We start from the raw sequence: 19,285 nt of genomic DNA, 5'->3' as shown, positions 1-19,285 counted from the left end.
TCGTAATTTTACTCCCTCATTATCCCTGTATATTCAATGAATTCCAGAAGAATCTTGAGGGGAGTTCGCATGATCTGGTCTGGTGGAATTTCATCCCCTCACAGGAGTCTTCGTCTACCTGTTGCATATGACGTGCAGCAACAGATGACATGCAGAGTAGTTTCGTTCTCTAATTCGCAACCCCTGCAGGTCGGTTGATTGCTCAGTCCCATCCTGAAGAGGTGTTTTTTGCAGGGGGCGTGTCCTGTTAAAAAAGCCACTATCCTCCTTATTTTTTGCCTGCTGAGACCTAGAAGTTCATTTCTACGTACTGGTTGTGGAGGTCCCACCAACTGCTTTGCGATATAGAGTCGCGGTGTCTCCTCCCAGTACTTTCTGTGTTGTTCCAAGATCCACTGCCCAACTGCCACCCTAACTTGGGCATGAGATATACCACAAGGAGTTTCTTGGTTGGTCAGTGGTTTCTCGGTCCCTGCCTTAGCAAGTTCCGCAGCAATCTCGTTTTCTTTGTCTTCCATTTTCTGAAGATCGCACTGTGTCCCAAATCCGTCGCTTTCCTGAAGACATCGTCACCCATACGGTAAGCGCTTCTTAGGGCCTCAGCTTCAATGGATAAATGCAACGGCTCCAGCAACAGGAGTGTCTCCATAGCGGCCGTCGGCGTCGTTGACATTGCTCCAGTTATTCCCAGACACACCAGCCTCTGAACTTTGTTCAGGGACTGTCGATATGTGCTGATTTTGGTTCTATGCCACCATATGACGGCGGAATATGTGATTATGGGTTTCACAATGGTGACGTACGTCCAGTACACCATCTTCGGTAATTCCCCATGTTTTTCCAAAAGTGCGTTTGCAGGTCCATAAAGCCCTGATCGCCTTGTTTGTTTTCTGTTCCACATGTTCTGTAAACAACAGCTTCTTATCCAGGGTTGCCCCAAGATATTTGACAGTGTCAGACATGTGTATATTGTTTCCAAATATAGACCTTTGCCTTAGGGCTCTTAGATCTCTCTTCCTTGTGAAAGCGATTATAGATGTCTTGGATGGGCTAATTTTCAGCCCTTCCGTGTTACACCATTGTTCGGGGATGTTTAGCTCCCGCTGCATCAATGATGATACAATGTCTCCAAACTTTCCTTGTATAGCAATGGAGATATCATCCGCATATCCCATTGCGTAGAAACTTTTCCCCTCAAGAGACGACAGGAGCCGGCCCACCACCAGGCTCCACAGCAAGGGCGACAAAACTCCTCCCTGCGGACATCCACCGGCTACCCGTGCTTCCATGCTGACTTCATGGAGTGCGACAGGAACCGTTCTGCAACTCAGCTTGTTTTCGATCCATTTACATATTATAGGCTCCACTCCACGATTTTTCACCGCTCCGACGATTGACTGAAAAGAGGTATTGTCAAAGGCTCCCTCTATGTCCAGAAAAGCGCCAGAGCAATTTCTTTGCGCTCTAATGAGGTTTGTGCCGTCTGCACCAACTCGTGGATAGCCGATTCGCAGGATTTTTCCATTCGGTAGGCATATTTGTTGTGGTGTAGAGGACTTCTAGTAAGAACCTCTTCCCTGATGTGTCTGTCGATCAGCTTTTCTAGTGTTTTGAGTAAGAAAGATGTTAGGCTGATCGGGCGAAAGGATTTGGCCTGGACATACGTCGCCCGCCCTGGTTTTGTAAGGAATACTACTTTCGCCATTCTCCATTCCATTGGTATATATGCCAGGGCCAAGCTGGCCCGGAGCATCTTGCACAAGAGGGGCACCAGTAAATCTGTTCCCTGTTGTAGCAGAACTGGCATTAGGCCATCTGTTCCCGGTGATTTAAATGGTCTGAAGGAACTCATGGCCCACTTAACTTTGGACTGGTTTACGATGCTTGAGGCAAGAGTCCAGTGCTCTTTCAGTGCACGCTGTCGCGTCCTGTAGATCACCGGTATCTCCTGTTCTCAGCCTGTTCCCAGTATTGATCCAGGAAAGTGGGTCTTAAGCACAAGCTCCAGAGACTCCTCTTCTGTTGTTGCATATTCTCCTTGCGGTTTTATCAGGGAGCCCACTTTTTGTTGTGGTTTTTTTGAGAGTGCTTTAGAGAGTCTGGCGTAGCTCGGCATATCTTCGATATCCTTGCATTCTTTCCTCTATAAAGCCCTTTTTTATTTTTTGATGGCGTTGCCATATGTAGTCAGGGATGTTTTCTATTTACCCCAGAAAGCCCCGTTTCGTTTGGCCCTGTTAAATAGCTTCCTCACCGTTTCCCTCATCGTTGAGAGTCCCAGGATCCACCATTTGAATGTCCCCGTTTGTCTCTTCGACTTCAGAGGGCACGCGGATTCGTAGGCTAAAGTTCTCTTTGTATGAGGCCCAATCAGTTGTTTTCGGATTTCTATACACCGAGAGGGGAACCTCTTCCGACTCGATGTAGAATCGTATGTATCTATGATCGAACAAACTGGGTGTATCCGTCACATGCCAATCTCTTATCAGTTCGCTGGTGCGGTCTGAGCAGATTGCAATGTCTATGACCTCCCTTCGTACCGTTGTTACAAAGGTTGGTTCATTTCCCTGATTGCAGACTTCAAGTGACGAGGTCGTGAGGTATTCTAAAAGAGACTCGCCCCGTCTAGTGGTGTCACTGCTGCCCCACAAAATGTGGTGCGCGTTTGCGTCACACCCAATGACAGTTCTGGTCTTAGACGCCTTACAGTGCTCCACAAAATTGCGCAATTCACTTGGAGGCGGTTGTCCTATTTGGTCGTGTGGCAGAACTAATGTTCGGTCCGCGACCTTCGATTTGAGTTTTATTTTTATACACGTAAGGTCCCTACTACAGTGTGCCCATAACGGTATAGCTCCAACTGTATTCCATATGAGAATACATGTACTTGGGTTTTCTTCAGATTGGCAGTAGACTATTGGTCCTCTGAAGTTCCCCAATCCTCCAATTCTCCCCTTCTAGACATATGGTTCTTGAATTAGAGCGATATCTGATGATGTCTTCAGCATAAACTCATTAAGGGCGGCCGAAGCGCCCGGCAGTGGTGAAGATTTATTTGAACTACCCGCACGCGGGCGGGTCGGGAGTTTTCATAAGAAAAAATTAGGAGAATAGGTTGAAGCTTTACAAATACAGATCAGAATCAGAGCGGGATTCAATCAGAAACTACACTGACTGAAAATGAACTTTAAAGACACAAGGGAATAAAACAAAATCAACTGTTCTACACAATTAATGTAACAGTGGAAAATATGGACCAACTTTAGAACTGGCCTTAGAACTGGCACTTGTAATTGCTGCCAGCGATTTGATTTCTGATTGCAGTGTTTCTACAAGTTGGCAAATAAAGCAATGCAAAATTGGTGAAAATTTCGCGTGTTCTTAGTTGGACAGGAAACCGTTTTTTTTTGTATTTCAACACCACATGTATTAAGATAGATCTTCTAAAAAAAAATTCGAAAAAAGTTTTTCAATTTTTCGCCGACGTCGATTATGCACAGAGTGGCCTCAAAACATTTACGTTTTGGCCTTGCAGTGATCAATTTTGTTTGCTTGAACCGATTTTCAAAATATCGAGTTTATGTTTAAGCTGAAACTTTACAGTCTACTTCTGATAAAATTCCAATATACCGGGTTCCATCAGCTAACGAAATATTTAAAGACTAATTGAAAGCCTGCTGGAATCAGATATTCCGAGGAAAATTTTAAATTGAGTAGTTTTTCATCGAACCTTGTATATCAAGTTATCTTCTTAAGCTGCCTATGAAGTTTTGCCTTCAACATGAGCTGTAGATCTCGAAAAGCGGACCAATAGCAAAAAAGCTATCACTGCAAGACCAAAGGGTTGACTTTTGATACCACGACCTAAACGCACGATGTTAATTGGAAATAAAATAAAAACTTTTCAGAGAATTATCTCAATATTTTTTATTGTGATTGTGAAGGATCTTTGACAATCAATGATCTATGACAATGAAGGATCTATGACTATGACACTCAGATATATTTAAGGTTCAATTTTGTTAATGTGCCGAATTATATCATTTTTTAGCTTTTTAATTGTTCTTGGCTTATTGAAAGGCTTGGCTCCAAAGAAAGAAGCCCAACGGTGTCATTTTTTTAATGGGACACTTTTATATACTTGGTTGTTTGCTGGGTACACTTGATTGGTTCGATGGATCCATCTTACCTATTATTTAACTTATGTTGAAGAATTTTTCAAGCGTCAACGCAATTTCCCCGTTCACTAATTTTTCATAACAATTAAATTTCCCCTTTTGTCACTAAATTCCTGGAATTTCAACTTTCTAGTTCGATGACGACGAAATTTTGAGAAGTAACTGCTCTGGAAGCCCACTACACTAAATTCAAACCTTACCTTGCTGATGTAAAAAAAATATGTTCCCAATCGGACTTCCTTTAGGCCTTCTGTGGTATTCATTCCTAACACACGTTGATAAAAATCTCCACTTTGTGGATCGGGACTGTCATGTTTCAATGAATGGAACTATTAATTTACAGCAGATTTATTAACCACTTCAAAAATCATCCGTCAATTTATTAACGTTTCTTAATTTGTACAAGATTGAAACTTTTGACGAACGTTTGCAAAATCAGTTCTCACTTATGGGACAGCAGCAGTTTGGACAGCACTGGATAAGGGGCTGGTACGCCGTAGGGAACTGGGCGGGGTACTCCCACTGGATGGGGCACTGGTACGGCCACTGGCACGGGTCTGTCTATGGCTACAGCATAAGGACTGGGCACGTCTTGCAGAACTGGCCTGTCTACTGGAACTGCAAACAGAGCGAACAAGTCAATGTCTGTTCATTGATTGATATCCCTATTTAACTCACCCCCAACAGGTCGGTCAACAGGCACGGCAATGGGCCGGTGGACGGGCACAGCGATTGGCCGGTCGACTGGAATGGGCACGTCCACTCCTACGGGAACACCTACAGGCCTGTCAACTGGTACACCTACGGGCGTGGCTACTGGTACTCCCAAGTTTCTGGTGATTGTGGTATGAGTGTGAACGTGGGAGCCTAATTCGACGACGGGAGCTGCAGCAACTGGAATAGATAAACGAAGTTTTAAACTCGTTAGAGATCACAAGACTGATGATATGCCTGTCCTTATTTTAAAACTGTTTATTGTTTCTTTAAGAGATAGCTTTAGCTGTGACCTCAGTGTTCAAGTTTTATATCAGTACTTCGGTGGTCTCTCAAGTAATCTACTGACATTGGGTCTCTTATTTCTCTCATTGCTTGGATTATTTGGTCATTCTAAGAATATGTCTTTCTTCTCTTTCTAAGAATATGTCTCAATTCAGCCCATGACATCTTGCAGGCCATTTCTTCTGAGGATTTCAATGTTTGGCACTCGATTTTGTTAGGATAATCCCAGAATAGATCGCTCGTTGCATACTGAGTTACTCTGATTTTCTTTGCAGTTTGTTTTGTCAGTGTTAAGGCTTTCGCATCATATGTACACCGGCGAAGGATACATTGGTCGCAGATCTTACCCTTTAGATTTATTGGGAGTGTCGATGCATGCTGTGCTTATAGTAGATCTGTAGTGTCCGAATTATTGTAGTATCTATGTGATGCCACTAGGTGTGCGATACAATTCTCTCGTGTCTTGTGAAGGGCTCCTTCTGGCAATACGTAGAGAAGAGAAGGTTTTAGTACATGCCTTTGTCGTGGAGCTATTCTAAAAGCCTTACTTGAGAGAGAAAGAGTACATTTTGCTGGAGCTCACACGTGCCCAGCATCTTTGACTCACCAAAGAGCAGATGTCTACTCCCTGCAACGGCATTACATGTGCATGCCACAAATATTCCTACTATGGGCTCTTGCGGTTTTCCGTCTAGGTTCTGCAAGTGCATACTTTCCTAGCCCTGTTTAATTAAATTTGGAAGGGTTCCTAAACGGGATGAGTGCCCGGGGTTCACCATGGCTCAGGTCATTCATTTGGTTCTTAATGAAACTTATATTAGACCTCTTTCCAAAGAAGGAGGTCCAATCTGACCGTTTATCCCAGTTCTGTTGTTTTTTTCAGATTTTTCACTGCCAGAAGAAAATGCTTGAAAATGTTTGGACGGGTATGCGTCTTAGGGCAGGCTTACACCCAAGCAAACTTGCAGTCTTTGTCAATTTTAGTGTAACCTTTTCAAGACCTACCACTCTACAATACTTCTATATGTTTCTGCAAGTTTAATAACACCTGTGTAAACTTGCTCACACGTACCTCGGAACAAACTTTCAAACTTCCAGGCAAGCAGTAGTTTGGTTCGCACTTACTACGTGGCGTCTCCAAGTCAGCGTAGTAGATTCAAAAGCGTTTCTAAAATATTTGACTGTCTTCAATATTTGGCAGGTCGCTGTTCCAAGTACACACATAGTTATTTCAACTTTCCATTCTTCTGCAACACTCTACTGGCTCTGGATATCACTGGTCAACCAGATCTGCGTTACATCTATTAATGCCACCAATCTTAATTCAGTCATTTTTGCATTATCCAATCCCAATCATTCATAGGATTTCAACCCAACTATTACTTCTCTGCAATTGAACAGTTGCTCAATTCATCAGTCCGGTGATTTCGCGATCATTTTGTTATTTTTGCTTGTTATTGTACAGCGACAAAATGGATCAAAATGATCAAATGGATTTTAAAATCATCATGCTTTAAGAATTTATTTTCGCCTTCCATTGTCAGTGGTGTTCTCAGATACAGTTTGGAATCAAATCGGAAATGGGTTCAATATTCAATTTTCCAAGATTTTCAGTTTGTTTTTGTTTTTGTATTTCATTGTTGTTGGAACTCGATAAATTCTGACTGCTGAGGGCCATTTGATTTTCGGTTGAAATTTTGTGTAGTTGTAGTACTACAATTCTTTTCTATCAGTTCGTGTTTGTTTTGTTTTAAGTCGACTATTACTTGTATCTTTTTACATAACGTTTTAGCTTCAACAGCAGCTGTTGAAAATCGACCAAAGAGGAAAAATGTTCTAGAAGATAATGGAAATACAAGGTTTTGCGAATACGTAATTCCTTAGGTGCACAGAATTGTAAAACCTTTACCAGCTGTGACTAAGTATGCTACACCCCAAATAGGGCCATAGTCTATTAAAATTGAGAATAATTAAAGTAAATAGAATTCAAAATATAAAATATCGTTGCTTGTTAGCATACCCCTGGCCCCCCACACATCGAAAGGTTCGTTCTTGGGAAGAGAAATGTCAGAGGACAAGCTATGATTAATTTTCTGAACAGCGAGAAAATGTTCTGGATGCATACTTCCATTGGGAAACAACTTCAAAGGAAATGGACCTGGAACAGACCCGACAGCTCGTTGAAAAATGAGAATGACTATGTATTTGCCTCCGAAAAACACATTTGTGACGACGTATCCGTCTTAAGCCGTTTTGATACCAGTTAGGCGATGTGTACGCCGGGGCGATTCAATTTCCCCAAACTCTTTACTCTCGCGATAGAGCATGTCTTTAAAAATTTGGAATGGGAGGAAAGAGGGTTTAACATAGATAAAGGGTACCTTAGCCACCTTAGATTCACCGACTGCATCGTATTGATAAGTAGCGACGAGGATTAATTAGATCAAATTATTCGGGAATTGCATCGGGCATCTAGGTATGGCTGTAAGTTTAGAAATCAACCTCGACAAAACGAAAATCTTAAGCCAAAGGCATATCGCTCTGACTGTTAACAGTCACGTTCTCGAGGTTTTTGAGAACTAGGTATATCTTGAACACACGATCATGCTTGGGGCAGAAAATAAAAGTGCTGAAATCTTCAAAAGGAAGTTAGGAACCAAACTTAAGGAACCGAAAATACCCATTGACCTCAAGCGTAAGGTTGCTTGAACTAAATGTAGTGCAAACCGTCTACAGGTTCTCTAGAAAGCAATGGAAAGATAGATGCTGATAATTCAAGACAGGCAAGCGTGGAGACGGAAGAGCCCTACGTTCAGGAGTGGACGTGCATGGGATGATATGATGATGATGGTCAGCAGAGATTCGTAATAAACGTACAAATTCCCACGGATGATAAAATCCTATAGAGAATAAAAATGAACATTTTCTACTGGGAGTCGCAAACAGCAAAAATATATGGGTTTGCTAAAGAAAGAAGCTTATTCTATGAAGGATTCTTCACAAGTAATAATAATTCATAATTTGAATCTAGATAAATTTTTCCACTATTTTACATGGAAGAATGTGGATTTTTAACAATAAATTGGACCTTTTTAACAATAAAATACACCAACATGGAAGCATTCAGAAGCAAACTGTACTGTTTGCGTTCTGTAATATAGGGGTTAGATGTGGAGGACTGAGTATTAGTCTGCACTGGGGTCAGTTTGGAAGATTAAATGAACCTTGTAGTTATACAGGAAACGTTGAGACTTGCCAAGGTTTTTCGACAAAAATCGGCCATTTGACACGAATAACGGATGGACGATAGTCAAGGCGTATTCTGGAGTGGAGACTAAGGCAGGAAGCCTGTAGAAAAGGAGGCAGGCCACCAACAAGTTGGACGGATGATATTGAGAGAATCCGGAGAAACTAGGTACAGGACCGACAAGACCGAGAGTGGTAGTAGACACTATGGGAGGTATATGTCCGACAGTGGACTTCTTCGACTTTTATACTTTTATTTTTTGGCTCGAACACTGGACGTTGCACGGATAAATATAGAGAGAAATTATTTTCTCTTCCCAATCCATTATAAGATTGGAAAGTATTAAAAATCTGGGACTCACATCACTTGTATTGAAAAAAAGCAGCTTTTTTACAACCATTTAAATTTTTTTGCTGAAAACGGGGCGTCGATGAACAAAATGTCAAAATAACTTCTCTGTTTATGAATAAAGGAGAAAACTGAAGCTGATAATTTTTTTTATTGAAAAGTATTCGTTTTATTTTAATATATATTGAGCACGTGATAGTTCGAACTGCAACGGCAAAATTTTATTTTATTCACTCGCGAAATCGCGGAGGCGCATGCAAGAATGTCAAGAGGGTTTCTGTCTTTGCTATTGATTATAAAATTGAAGCCTAATTTTTAGCTTAATCAATATCCGGGACTTTTCACTATTCTTGAATCAACAGAAACTGATTCATATTAAAATGTTTGGACATCAGAAAAGCAAGAAATGTGGAAAGAAACCAGTCCCTTCTCCGTGCGGACAGAGAACAATACACTGAAATCGCTATCCGTGGAAGATTTATGTAAAACAATGCAAAGCTACTATGAAGAAAACTGTTCTTATTTAAGCTCGTTGGCGCTTTCGGGGCGGGATAATGAGGCTGTAGACTGCAAAGTTCAATTGTGAAAAGTTCATCAAACCCGAACTGGTGTCTTGTAAGATTATTTTTGAAATTTATAGAGAACAGTAGACCAAATGTTACAAAAAACTGAATTTTTCTCACTGTTCATCCAAATTGGCAGAATGGGAATTGGGCGAAAACTATCCATTGGGAATAAACACAATGTCTAAGAGAACCAAAATTTCGGCAAAAATAGTTCTCATCCAATGTACGCTGGTCGGCTCTGGCTAAACGAGGTGTTGAAGAACAGGAGCTCATTAACCAAACAGAAAACAAAAATTCAAATTCAAACAAAAAATTCTCATAACAATCGAAATAATTTGCGTAAAAAATTTAGATTTTTGTGATATTATAACTGAAAATTATCAGGTTTAGAATTTAACATATTTCGAGCATGTGGCAACTCGAATACTGCATCGGTGGGATTTTAATTTTTTACTCGAAAACGGGGCGTCACATACAATTACGTAAAGACTCCGTAAAGCAATGAGAGGAAAATTCGGGGCTTATAACTTTTGTGGAGTTAGAAGTGACCGATTTATTTTAAAATGTTTTGAGCCTTTGGTAACTTGAATGCCGCAAGATGTTTATTACTACCAATATAAAAGTAATTTTCAAAAAATATTATAATTTCTTAACTTTTTCTATTTAAAACACTGGGTGCGAACAGTTCGAAAAACGACTTGAAACCTGGCTGTCCTAAGTCAAAGGTGTCCTTCCTCACGTTTTAGTCAAAATTAATTAGCGTGCAATTAAATATATTGTGTCTAAGTGTTCTAATTTTTGAACATCGTCGAATGGCGCTTTAGACTTACCAGATCCTACAGAGGTAAGTCCAACTCCCCCAATAGAGCCCACGGGACCAACGCCGCCCAGAACCAATCCGCTACCCAAACTACCCCATCCTCCGACTCCTCCTAGCAGTCCATGTCCTGCGTAAAAACAAATCACATCCACTAGTAAACAACCAGATATAAAAACTCCTACCTGCGATACCCAACCCATGCAATCCACGCTTGTCCACTTTCTTCTCTACGGGTTTCGGCTTTTTCTCTTCAGGCTTTTCGGTAGCCAAAACCACGCCTACTATCACACAAAGACAGATCTGAAATGAATTAAGGAGCAAAAAATAAAAATGCATTGTTTAGTGCATGTAAGAGGCTAGTTCATTATTATTATACTGACTACGTACCAGAATTTTCATTTTGTATGATATGTTCTGGTCGTTAGTATCCACACTCTAGGGTGCAACTGTAGCAGCTTGGGTGAGGTTATCTATTATAACCAGATCTGTCCCCCTTCGCTCTCCACTGACCCTCGGCACCCAAAGCTCAAGTTTACATAGTTCCGTTCTTTGTCTTAGACTTTGAATACGGATTACGGCTTCTTTCAAGATTGTTTTAAGAGGCTAGCTTTAAAAGGACGCAAGAAAATACTTAAAGTACAAGTACTGGGCAGGAAAATCTTCCCTGCAGGTGTCTTGCCCTTTGCAGGTTAATTTGAAAATTAACCGCGGGCGAAATTCATTCGACCCTATTCAATTATTTTATTCCTAGAAAATGTCCATCATTTCAAACCCTAATTTTTGTTGTTGGTTTCTTCCGAAAATTTCATAGGCTTCCCGAGCAGCTGTTGCATCACTTTAGGCCTTGGCCGTTAGAAAACTTTAAACGTCCTTTCAGTTAATGAATTGTTTACTATTCATAAGAGTGTTAAATTCTTCTTAATGAATTAAAGCGCAAAAATGTGCAGCGATTAGGGAAATGTATGCAAGCGCGTAACAGAAGGGCGTTGGCTCTGAATTAGTCAGGCATGGAACATGGAACGGGTTGACACGGATTGCACGGGTTTTTTCAGTTATTGAATAACGTTTCCTTGTCAAGTGAATGGGATTCTTTAGCTCAATTTTCAAGGGTTCTTAATGTGACGTTTTACAGTATTATTTTGCACTACTAACTACACATTTGCCAGGTTTAAGTTTTAGGGGATGAGTGCAAAAAACAATCTGCCTCTTATCAAAGACAAACATTTAGTTGTCATATTAATACCGGAAAATTCTCATTTTGGATATGTGAAACTCATTTGGGCTCCTTCGGTCGATCGACCGGTCAGTCATATAGCAGGATCTGAATCAATAATCCTTTACAGGATCCGATATACCGTTTCTTCGAACAAATCCCCTTGGCATTTTTTTGCAGTTTTTCTCTCCACTCCCAAACCGGTAAACTGATATGGCGTAGAAGCAAGAAAACTGAAATCAACAGGCGCTGCTTTCAGTCATTCAGTATAATTTTCCTGCACAGTCTCAAGGATTTTCGTTCGTATATGGGTAACAGGATATAATTACAAATTTTTATTGAAAATGGATAAATAATGTAGTTCACCTGTAAGCAGATACATAACCGTACCATTTTGTAACCCACACGGGATTTTTTCTGTTTACTTGTTTATGGAAATTGTGGTTGGCACAAATGAAGCGACCGAACGGTGAATATTTCTGCTACGGAAGCCTAAACAGGAACATATTCGCAAAAGGCATGAACGAATTTTCAATGTAAAAGAAACAATACATCAGTCGAACATAAAGTTTAAATTAAAACCCACTACACCAGACGTTACGTTACACCTTCCTCTCACTGACAGAAAAATGATCTCGCTCATCCTTCTGGCTTCAGTTTCCTCGAACTTGGCTTTTAGTGACTTTTCTGTGAAAAAGTCGGGTCAACTCTACCAGCTATCATAAACCTAGGATTGTGTAAAAAATCAGCAAAAGAACTTGTGTCGATCTTCAAAAAAGTCACCCAAATGAAAGGGCAAATTAAGAAATCTACGCTGCTGTATATTTAAAAAATCGATCTCTGAAGTGGAAGGTCAGTAAGAAAAACGTGACGTGAAAATTTTCAAAATACGTTTACCAGTGTGATATTTCTGAAATTTGTATCTTATTAGACTAATTCATTAATCGTCAAGAGGAAATTTTGGTTCCTTTCACGGGCCTAAAAAACCTTCGAGAAATTTCTGAAAAATATGGCCAACAATAAATTGCCTGCACCTAATCCATATGTCAATGAAAAACCGCACAAAGCAACAACAGTACTAAAAGCATCGAAAGGGGGAGGTGGAAACCACCTTGGTGAATATAAATATATACTTTAAGTGCACATTCGCAGAAGAAATTTGTACTCATATCGTTCACACAATGAGGGCATTGCAAGTAAGCAATATTTTCCGGTGACAAAAGGTGGTTGATTAAATTTAAACTTTTTTAAGGCCTGTTTTCTCTTTGCCTTACTGGCCATCGTTGCAACTGAAGAGGGCAGGAAACAAGACAAAAGAGGACTGATTCTTGGAGATGCAGGTCTTGGAGGCTCTGGTGGTAAGCGAATGTTATTTAGCTTTCATTCAATTCGAGTTTGTGAAAAGTTCCTAAAATAAACTAGTTAATTTTTGAATTATCTCTGGTTATCTATAAAGTTTAGAAACTTTCGGGATGTTTGACAAAGCAATAAAATATTACATTTGCATGATAATCGTTTTGTTTTTGGCTGCAAAATTTAATGATTCGTTCGCATTTTAAACCATTTGGAAATCTCGCATCTGCAGTAAGAATCTGCTTGTATGAGAAATACTTGGCAGATCTGATAGTCTGGCATTAAATCAGGCCTGATCAGAACTGTTGAATTATCAAGAGAAGATTAGGAACATAAAAACGTAGGAGAAAGTACAGAAGGACAAGTAGGATAACCCAAAAAAGTAAAGTTGATGTGCAACGTTAGCAATTGTTTGATTTAACTGTTATAACTCTCGAGGAGAGATTATTTGGAGTACCAGGAACATTCTGGATACATCCCTTCAATAACTTATTCATTTTCTTCAGGCATTAAGCTTTCAGCGATTTCCTCACAACTTAAGCGCCAGATTTAAATTTGAGATTAATTTTTAACAAATCTACTTATATGTCAGACACGGTTGGAGGTAATCGAGGAAAATTGATATCTTGTTCGATAAATCAATTTTGTTTCCCAAATGAGGCGTTTCAAGGTAACTTTTCCAGTTTACTTTTCACGGTACATTTACAAGTTTTAGGCTTTACGGTTTGAACCCGAACGGTTTGAAATACATGATTTTACGTATTTGTGTAAAGCTCCAAGTAAATACCTCAGTTTCTCACGTGCAAAGATACTTTATTGAAAATTTTATACTTATGGAGGTTATACGAGAAAAGTGCTTCTATTAACGAAGTTTTTGCAAGATGTATAAATTTTTCAAAATGGGCACCATAGTGAACTCGAACGCTCGTTCCCGAGTTCACTAGCTCTTCTAAGCCAGAATCATCTAAGTCATTCTCACAATATGATTAAAAGAGAAATGGCCTGGAATATCTGAAAAGCTAATTTTCGTGTTGATAGAACGATTAATGAGATATTTTTTGTATAAAAGATTTACTTTGTGCTTTTTGCGATATTGCCCAGTTCTACGAATTATACCGGAAGGGAGGACATCTTTTGGCTGTGAGTAAAACTTTCATTTTTTGAAGTGTTTGAAAACTGCTCTAATTCGCTGTTCAAAAAACTCCAAAGATACGATTGGAATAATTGCTCAATACCTGCATCGAAAATATTGTTAGAGTAATTTTTTGTAAAAGCTTACATACAAAAGCGCTCGATACAAATTTAGGCAATTTAATGAACGCCTTGTACGATCTCCATTAAATCAAAGAATCCCTACTGATTATCCAATCATCCCTGGACAACGCCAGCCACTGCCCGGCAGTACCACCGCGCCATCTAATATGCCAGCTGTGAAGTAGCCCCAATGTTGCCAATTCCGTTCTTCTCTCGCTTGCCAAATGTTGCCGTCCCGCCGTAATTCCCCTGATTTCGGGGATTGACTACAATATACTTTTTAAATTGGCATTTCAGGTTATACCGTAGAAGTCAAGTCGCTTCCTTTCACAAAAACCCGCAGAATTTTACTATAAAATTGAGATTTTCCAGAGGATCTGAATACTTTTAATGGTCTAGAATGTTTTATCTCTATTTTTAACGGTTTTTTAGATATTCGAATCTTATGGCAATAAATATAATATAATCATAAAATTTATTACGAAAAAAGACCTATTATAAAACCCTGAGAGGTCTTGAACGTTGTTACCGATACTAGCCAAATTACAACATATTCTGCAATGGGCAACATACTTTTATACATATTGTGCCTTAGAAAATGTAAAATTTGCCACATAACATTGAAATTGTTTAAAAAATAATTTCTTATTTATTAATTATAAATTAAAATTGAAAAACTCCCCATTTTTCTCAGAGCATAGTTTCCATTTTCAAAAATAAATGTAATTGTCTATTTACTTGCCTACATACAGGGTGGTTCAAAACCTTATGGACACAGAGTAGGGGCGTGTAGAGGACCTCAAAACAAGTCGAGTACAGGGTATTAAAGTTTCAAACACATTTTGGCATTTCCTCTTTAACTCCTACAGTTTATAAGATATTTTCCTCACAGTTTTAAAGTAGGCTAATGTTTAGACCCTTACTCGTAGGTAAAGCGACTGGTTGTGAAAATCTACAGCGTCTTTTCTTTTTCCAAAGGCAAACTAATTCTAAAGGTGAACTTTTTTGTTCGACCGGACAAATTTTTGAATTTGTTGTTCAATTTAAGGATTTTCAAATCTCTTGCAGTTTTTTAGTATGTGTCGTGTATGTATTCATCTGTCTTCGTTTTCGAGCTATTTGCATAAATATGGGTGATTTTCCATCAATTTTATTATAATTTTATTGCCTCTATTTGTTTACATTTTTTGTGAAATAAATTAATTTCATAATAAATTGAAATATTCATTTGAATTGAAAAATTCACATTTTTATAATTTAAATTAATGTAAAAAAAAATAGTTATCTCGTCAGCCATCCCTAATTTAACTTCATCTTGCACTTGAAGCTTTCACAAAAAAATGTCAACAAAAGGACACAAAAAAATATAAAAAAATTCTTAGAAAATCACCCAGAAACCCTACATAGACTTATATTTGTGCAAATAACTCGAAAACGACGACAGACACGAAAACACTGCAAGAGGTCAGAACATTCTCAAATTGAACAATAAATGCAAAAATGTGTTCGGTCGAAGTCCGTGGCGCACCATAAAAAACTTTGGGGGCTAAGAGGCCTCTAAAAAATAGAACCGCCTGTAAATATTCACAACCAGTCGCCTAACCTACGGGTAAAGGCTCTAAGTATTAGCCTACGTTAAAAATTTGAGATAAATATCTCATAACACGTAGGAGTTAAAGAGAAAATACCAACTTTTTTTTGAAGCTTTAACGCCCTTGTATCTTGCATATTGCTCTGTCTGTGAACTTATTTCTGTGCCGGTAAAAGTGGCGATATTATCCACCATGTTGAAACCCCGCCAGTCAAGAAGGTGAATTACTATATTTCTTTTACGAGTTCGAAATGAGTTAGCTGTTCCATTTGAAACTTTTTTTTGATATCATTTGAGAAAGACTTCTTCAATTTGCAGACACTCACTCTGTTGATGTTATAGATCAAATTAGCCTCATTTGTAAATAACTGAGCTTCAGGGGTAATTTAACTTGTTGGCGAAGGTAAGGTGTAGCCAGTTATACAAATTTGCTCCTGTATATGAAGGAATGGTAACTTTTCAAAAGCCGTCCTACAATATAGCGAAAACACTGCTTAACATCAATACACCAAAAACACTACCAGAAGTAAGCATGCACCAAAAAAACAATGCAGAAGATAAAGGGAGACACTTTCTGACAGGGCGACTGTAGGGTGGATAGAACAAAACTTATGGCACAGCTTAAATATCATAATATATAAGCTGTAATTATGGTTCAAGGGGCGGTAACAACTGATATGTTAATGCAAAAGACTACACGAGCGCACAGTGGCATGTTGCCAAGAATAACAAAATTACAGTCCATTTATTAAAGGGTGGGGTGCAGGAGTACCCCAGATACTGTTGCAGGGTAAAAGGTGTTTTTTAATTACAAAAATCTGTTCTTATACATTTTCAGTTAACATTTAATGGAAAGTGGTCCATTTCTTGAAGCTCAACAGGTTTGTGTGCAAAATATAGGGAGTTACAATTTGGAAAACATTCGTTTTTCTAAGAGCCTATATGACAGACTTGACATCTTTTTTGGAATAATATGGATAAAAGTAGGGCCTGACAAATTCTTAAATCGTAAAAATGGTAAAACTCCCACCATTTTCACGACAATCCGAAGTTCACGACTTCACATCTTCAATTTATTATAGTAGCTACTCATAATACAGTTTATTTCCGAAATAACTAAAGATGCCACAGTTTCAAAAAATGTAGAGAACGGATTTAGCATGATTAAAATAGTACAATTTTCGGAATTAAATTAGCTACATTGTTCAAGTTACGGATAACAGACCATATGCGTGAAACCCCGTGTATAGAAGCTGCCTACCGTCCACAACGACTCGCCTTGCTCAGTTTTCATTATAATTCATGCTCTCAGGGTCCCGAAGTTAAAGCTCTACTCAGTTAATTTCCAAAAATTTTATAATATACGATATTTGCGAGTGAATACAAGTATGAAGAAAACTAAATATTTTTTTAGTTGTTCTGCGAAATGGACTAGTAAGCAGTGGGCTAGTCGGCCATGGACTAGTCGGCACTGGCATAGTTGGCAGTGGAGTAGTTGGTACTGGACTAGTCGGATCTGGACTAGTTGGAACTGGAGTGGTTGGAACTGGACTACTCGGTACAGGGCTTGGCACTTTAGGTAAGTTTTTTTAGCACCAACCAATAAATATGTTCAATACACGTCTGACTACAAAATAAAAATGCTTGGTACTACCAGAGGCACATTCAAGTTTTTTTTTGTTACGACTTTAATCAACAAACTTCTAACACCGCGCTCAAAACTTCGTAACATACTCGTAGTAGACCAGAATTATTGAATATAAATGTCGAATTTTAGGAACTGGAATAATTGGTACTACTGGCATTGGAGTGGGTCCCGTAGTTCGCACTGCATCATCTTCTGCATCCATCGTCGATCGCCACGTGCCTTTATCAGTTCCAGTTCCCCACCCCATAGACGTACCGCGCCCTGTTCCAATTCCCGTATCAGTGCCACGCCCTGTTGACGTGCCACGCCGCGTGCATGTAGATGTACCAGCTCCCTACGCTGTAGATGTTCCACGGGCTGTTCCCATAGATGTGCCCAGACTAGTACCTGTTTCCAGGCCCATCGGTCAGTAACCAGTTAAAAGTGTAGAATGTTGTTTGTCATTTTCACTTATTTAATCATAGCTGTGGGAGTGGACAGTCCCAGAGCTGTAGGAGTTCCCGTATCTTCCCCAGTAGCTGTAGATGTCCCAGTACCTTCACCTGTCGCGGTGCCCACTCCGGTAAATGTGGGTACATTGGGCGTGTCTGCTGTCCAAGGGGGATTGGGATTGTCCGGCATCAATGGAGGTTTAGGGCTGTCTGCCATCAATGGAGGCTTGGGACTTTCAGCCATCAATGGAGGTTTGGGAGTTTCAGCCATCAATGGAGGATTGGGGCTTTCTGCTATTAATGGAGGACTGGGGCTCTCAGGTCTTAATGGAGGACTGGGACTCTCTTCGGCTCATGGAGGAGTTGGAGTGGTGGGCGGTGGCATTGGTGATGCTCGACTTGGAAATGGACTGCTTCTAGGTAGGCTGTTGAAGCTGAACTAGTTCACTACAGTGATGATAATAATGACGATTTTCAGGCGGGAAACACGGCGGACTCAAGGGATAGTTTCATCAGTGCTGTATCTTTAAAGTGACTGATTGTAAATATCTAATGTTTGTTGTAATAAACGAAGAAGTCTCATAGTGATATAGTTACCTCACCTATGTATGAACAGCAAATAAATTGTTTTGGTGTACGCTTTTTAAAATTAATGTTTGTAGAGTTAAGAAAAACTTGTCATTATCCACACTCCTTTTTAAGCTCTGTATAAAACAGCCTCATGTTTGTGGGATTGTTTGCCAGTGTTGCTTTATTAGCCAGATTTTGTTTTTTATTCTATTTCGTATCTTCACGCATTTTTGTGGTTTTTATGAATTGTGATCGTCATTCTTGTAGTCTGGAAATGCTTCTTAGTATTTTAATTTTCCATTGCTTTCATTTCACCGTTTTGCTAAATTTTGGTGTTTTGTAACTGTTGTTTTCCCAACAACTTCTTTTGAAGATGTTTCCAAATAATCCCAGGCATCTGCTAATATGTTATGGATTTTCGAATTTTCCATGCTCCATCTGTTAAGGTTTTTTGGTGTTTGATCTCTGAGTCAAGTGTTTCTGTTTTTATGTCAATATTTATATTATTAGGTTTAGTGGAGAGATGGATACTCATGTTCGTTCATCATCATCATATAGTCATCATCGCGTCCATTGTAGGACACAATCCTCTCTTAACCTAAACAATTTTGCTTGGTATTGGGCATCTTGGGTTCAATTTGTAAAAATTATTTTCAAATCGTCCGTCCATCGAGTCGGCGGTCGTCCTTTGTTCCTGTGTGCTTTGTCTCCGGGGCGGCACTCCAGTATTATCTTCGTCCCTCTATTTTCTTTAAAATTTTGCTACGTCGCCAGCCAAGTTCTATTGCAGCAGTAAAGTGCGTGACTCTTTCTATTGTAGTCTGTAACATTTGTTCTTCTGTGTAGTTCTTGATATGTATTTAATCTCGCAGTGTCGGTGCCAACATCGGCCTCTCCAGGACTTGTTGAGTTATTCTTATGTTAATGTTGGTGTGTCCGAACCAGACGTCAATAGCGAGAAGATGCACTCGTACACTTTTCGTTTGAAGCATACAGGTATATCTGATTTGAATGCATGTCTCAGCTTTCCAAAGGCAGCCCAAGTCAGTCCTATCCTTCTATTTAGT

General features: G+C 39.5%; 2 protein-coding genes across 3 annotated transcripts; one reads left to right on the top strand and one right to left on the bottom strand.

The window, feature by feature from the left end:
• Positions 1–4,510: 4,510 nt before the first annotated feature.
• On the bottom strand, positions 4,511–10,686 carry LOC109535311 (zinc finger protein 512B). Of its 2 annotated transcripts, none has more exons than XM_048669131.1 (5): positions 10,546–10,686; positions 10,341–10,458; positions 10,169–10,285; positions 4,857–5,063; positions 4,511–4,796 (listed from the first exon to the last, which is right to left on the bottom strand). In XM_048669131.1, exons 1-5 carry the CDS (start codon positions 10,555–10,557, stop codon positions 4,621–4,623), a joined length of 630 nt encoding a protein of 209 aa, XP_048525088.1. In that variant the 5' UTR covers positions 10,558–10,686; the 3' UTR covers positions 4,511–4,620. The 2 variants fall into 2 exon arrangements, with proteins under 2 accessions (XP_048525088.1, XP_019756756.2); XM_019901197.2 differs by having other exon boundaries at positions 4,857–5,072; positions 10,546–10,683.
• Positions 10,687–12,423: 1,737 nt separating this feature from the next.
• On the top strand, positions 12,424–18,285 carry LOC109535309 (tetra-peptide repeat homeobox protein 1). The gene is made up of 6 exons (XM_019901195.2): positions 12,424–12,567; positions 12,624–12,729; positions 16,984–17,148; positions 17,347–17,622; positions 17,682–18,068; positions 18,127–18,285. Exons 1-6 carry the CDS (start codon positions 12,553–12,555, stop codon positions 18,153–18,155), a joined length of 978 nt encoding a protein of 325 aa, XP_019756754.1. The 5' UTR covers positions 12,424–12,552; the 3' UTR covers positions 18,156–18,285.
• The last annotated feature ends 1,000 nt before the right edge of the window (positions 18,286–19,285 follow it).

This window comes from Dendroctonus ponderosae, unplaced genomic scaffold (assembly GCF_020466585.1).
Source record: "Dendroctonus ponderosae isolate FM_Combo_2020 unplaced genomic scaffold, Dpon_F_20191213v2 Dpon_F_20191213_1, whole genome shotgun sequence".
In the NCBI taxonomy this organism is placed as follows: Eukaryota; Metazoa; Arthropoda; class Insecta; order Coleoptera; family Curculionidae; genus Dendroctonus; species Dendroctonus ponderosae.
The sequence above is the reverse complement of the archived record's forward strand: the minus strand, read 5'-3'. Positions and strand labels throughout refer to the sequence as shown.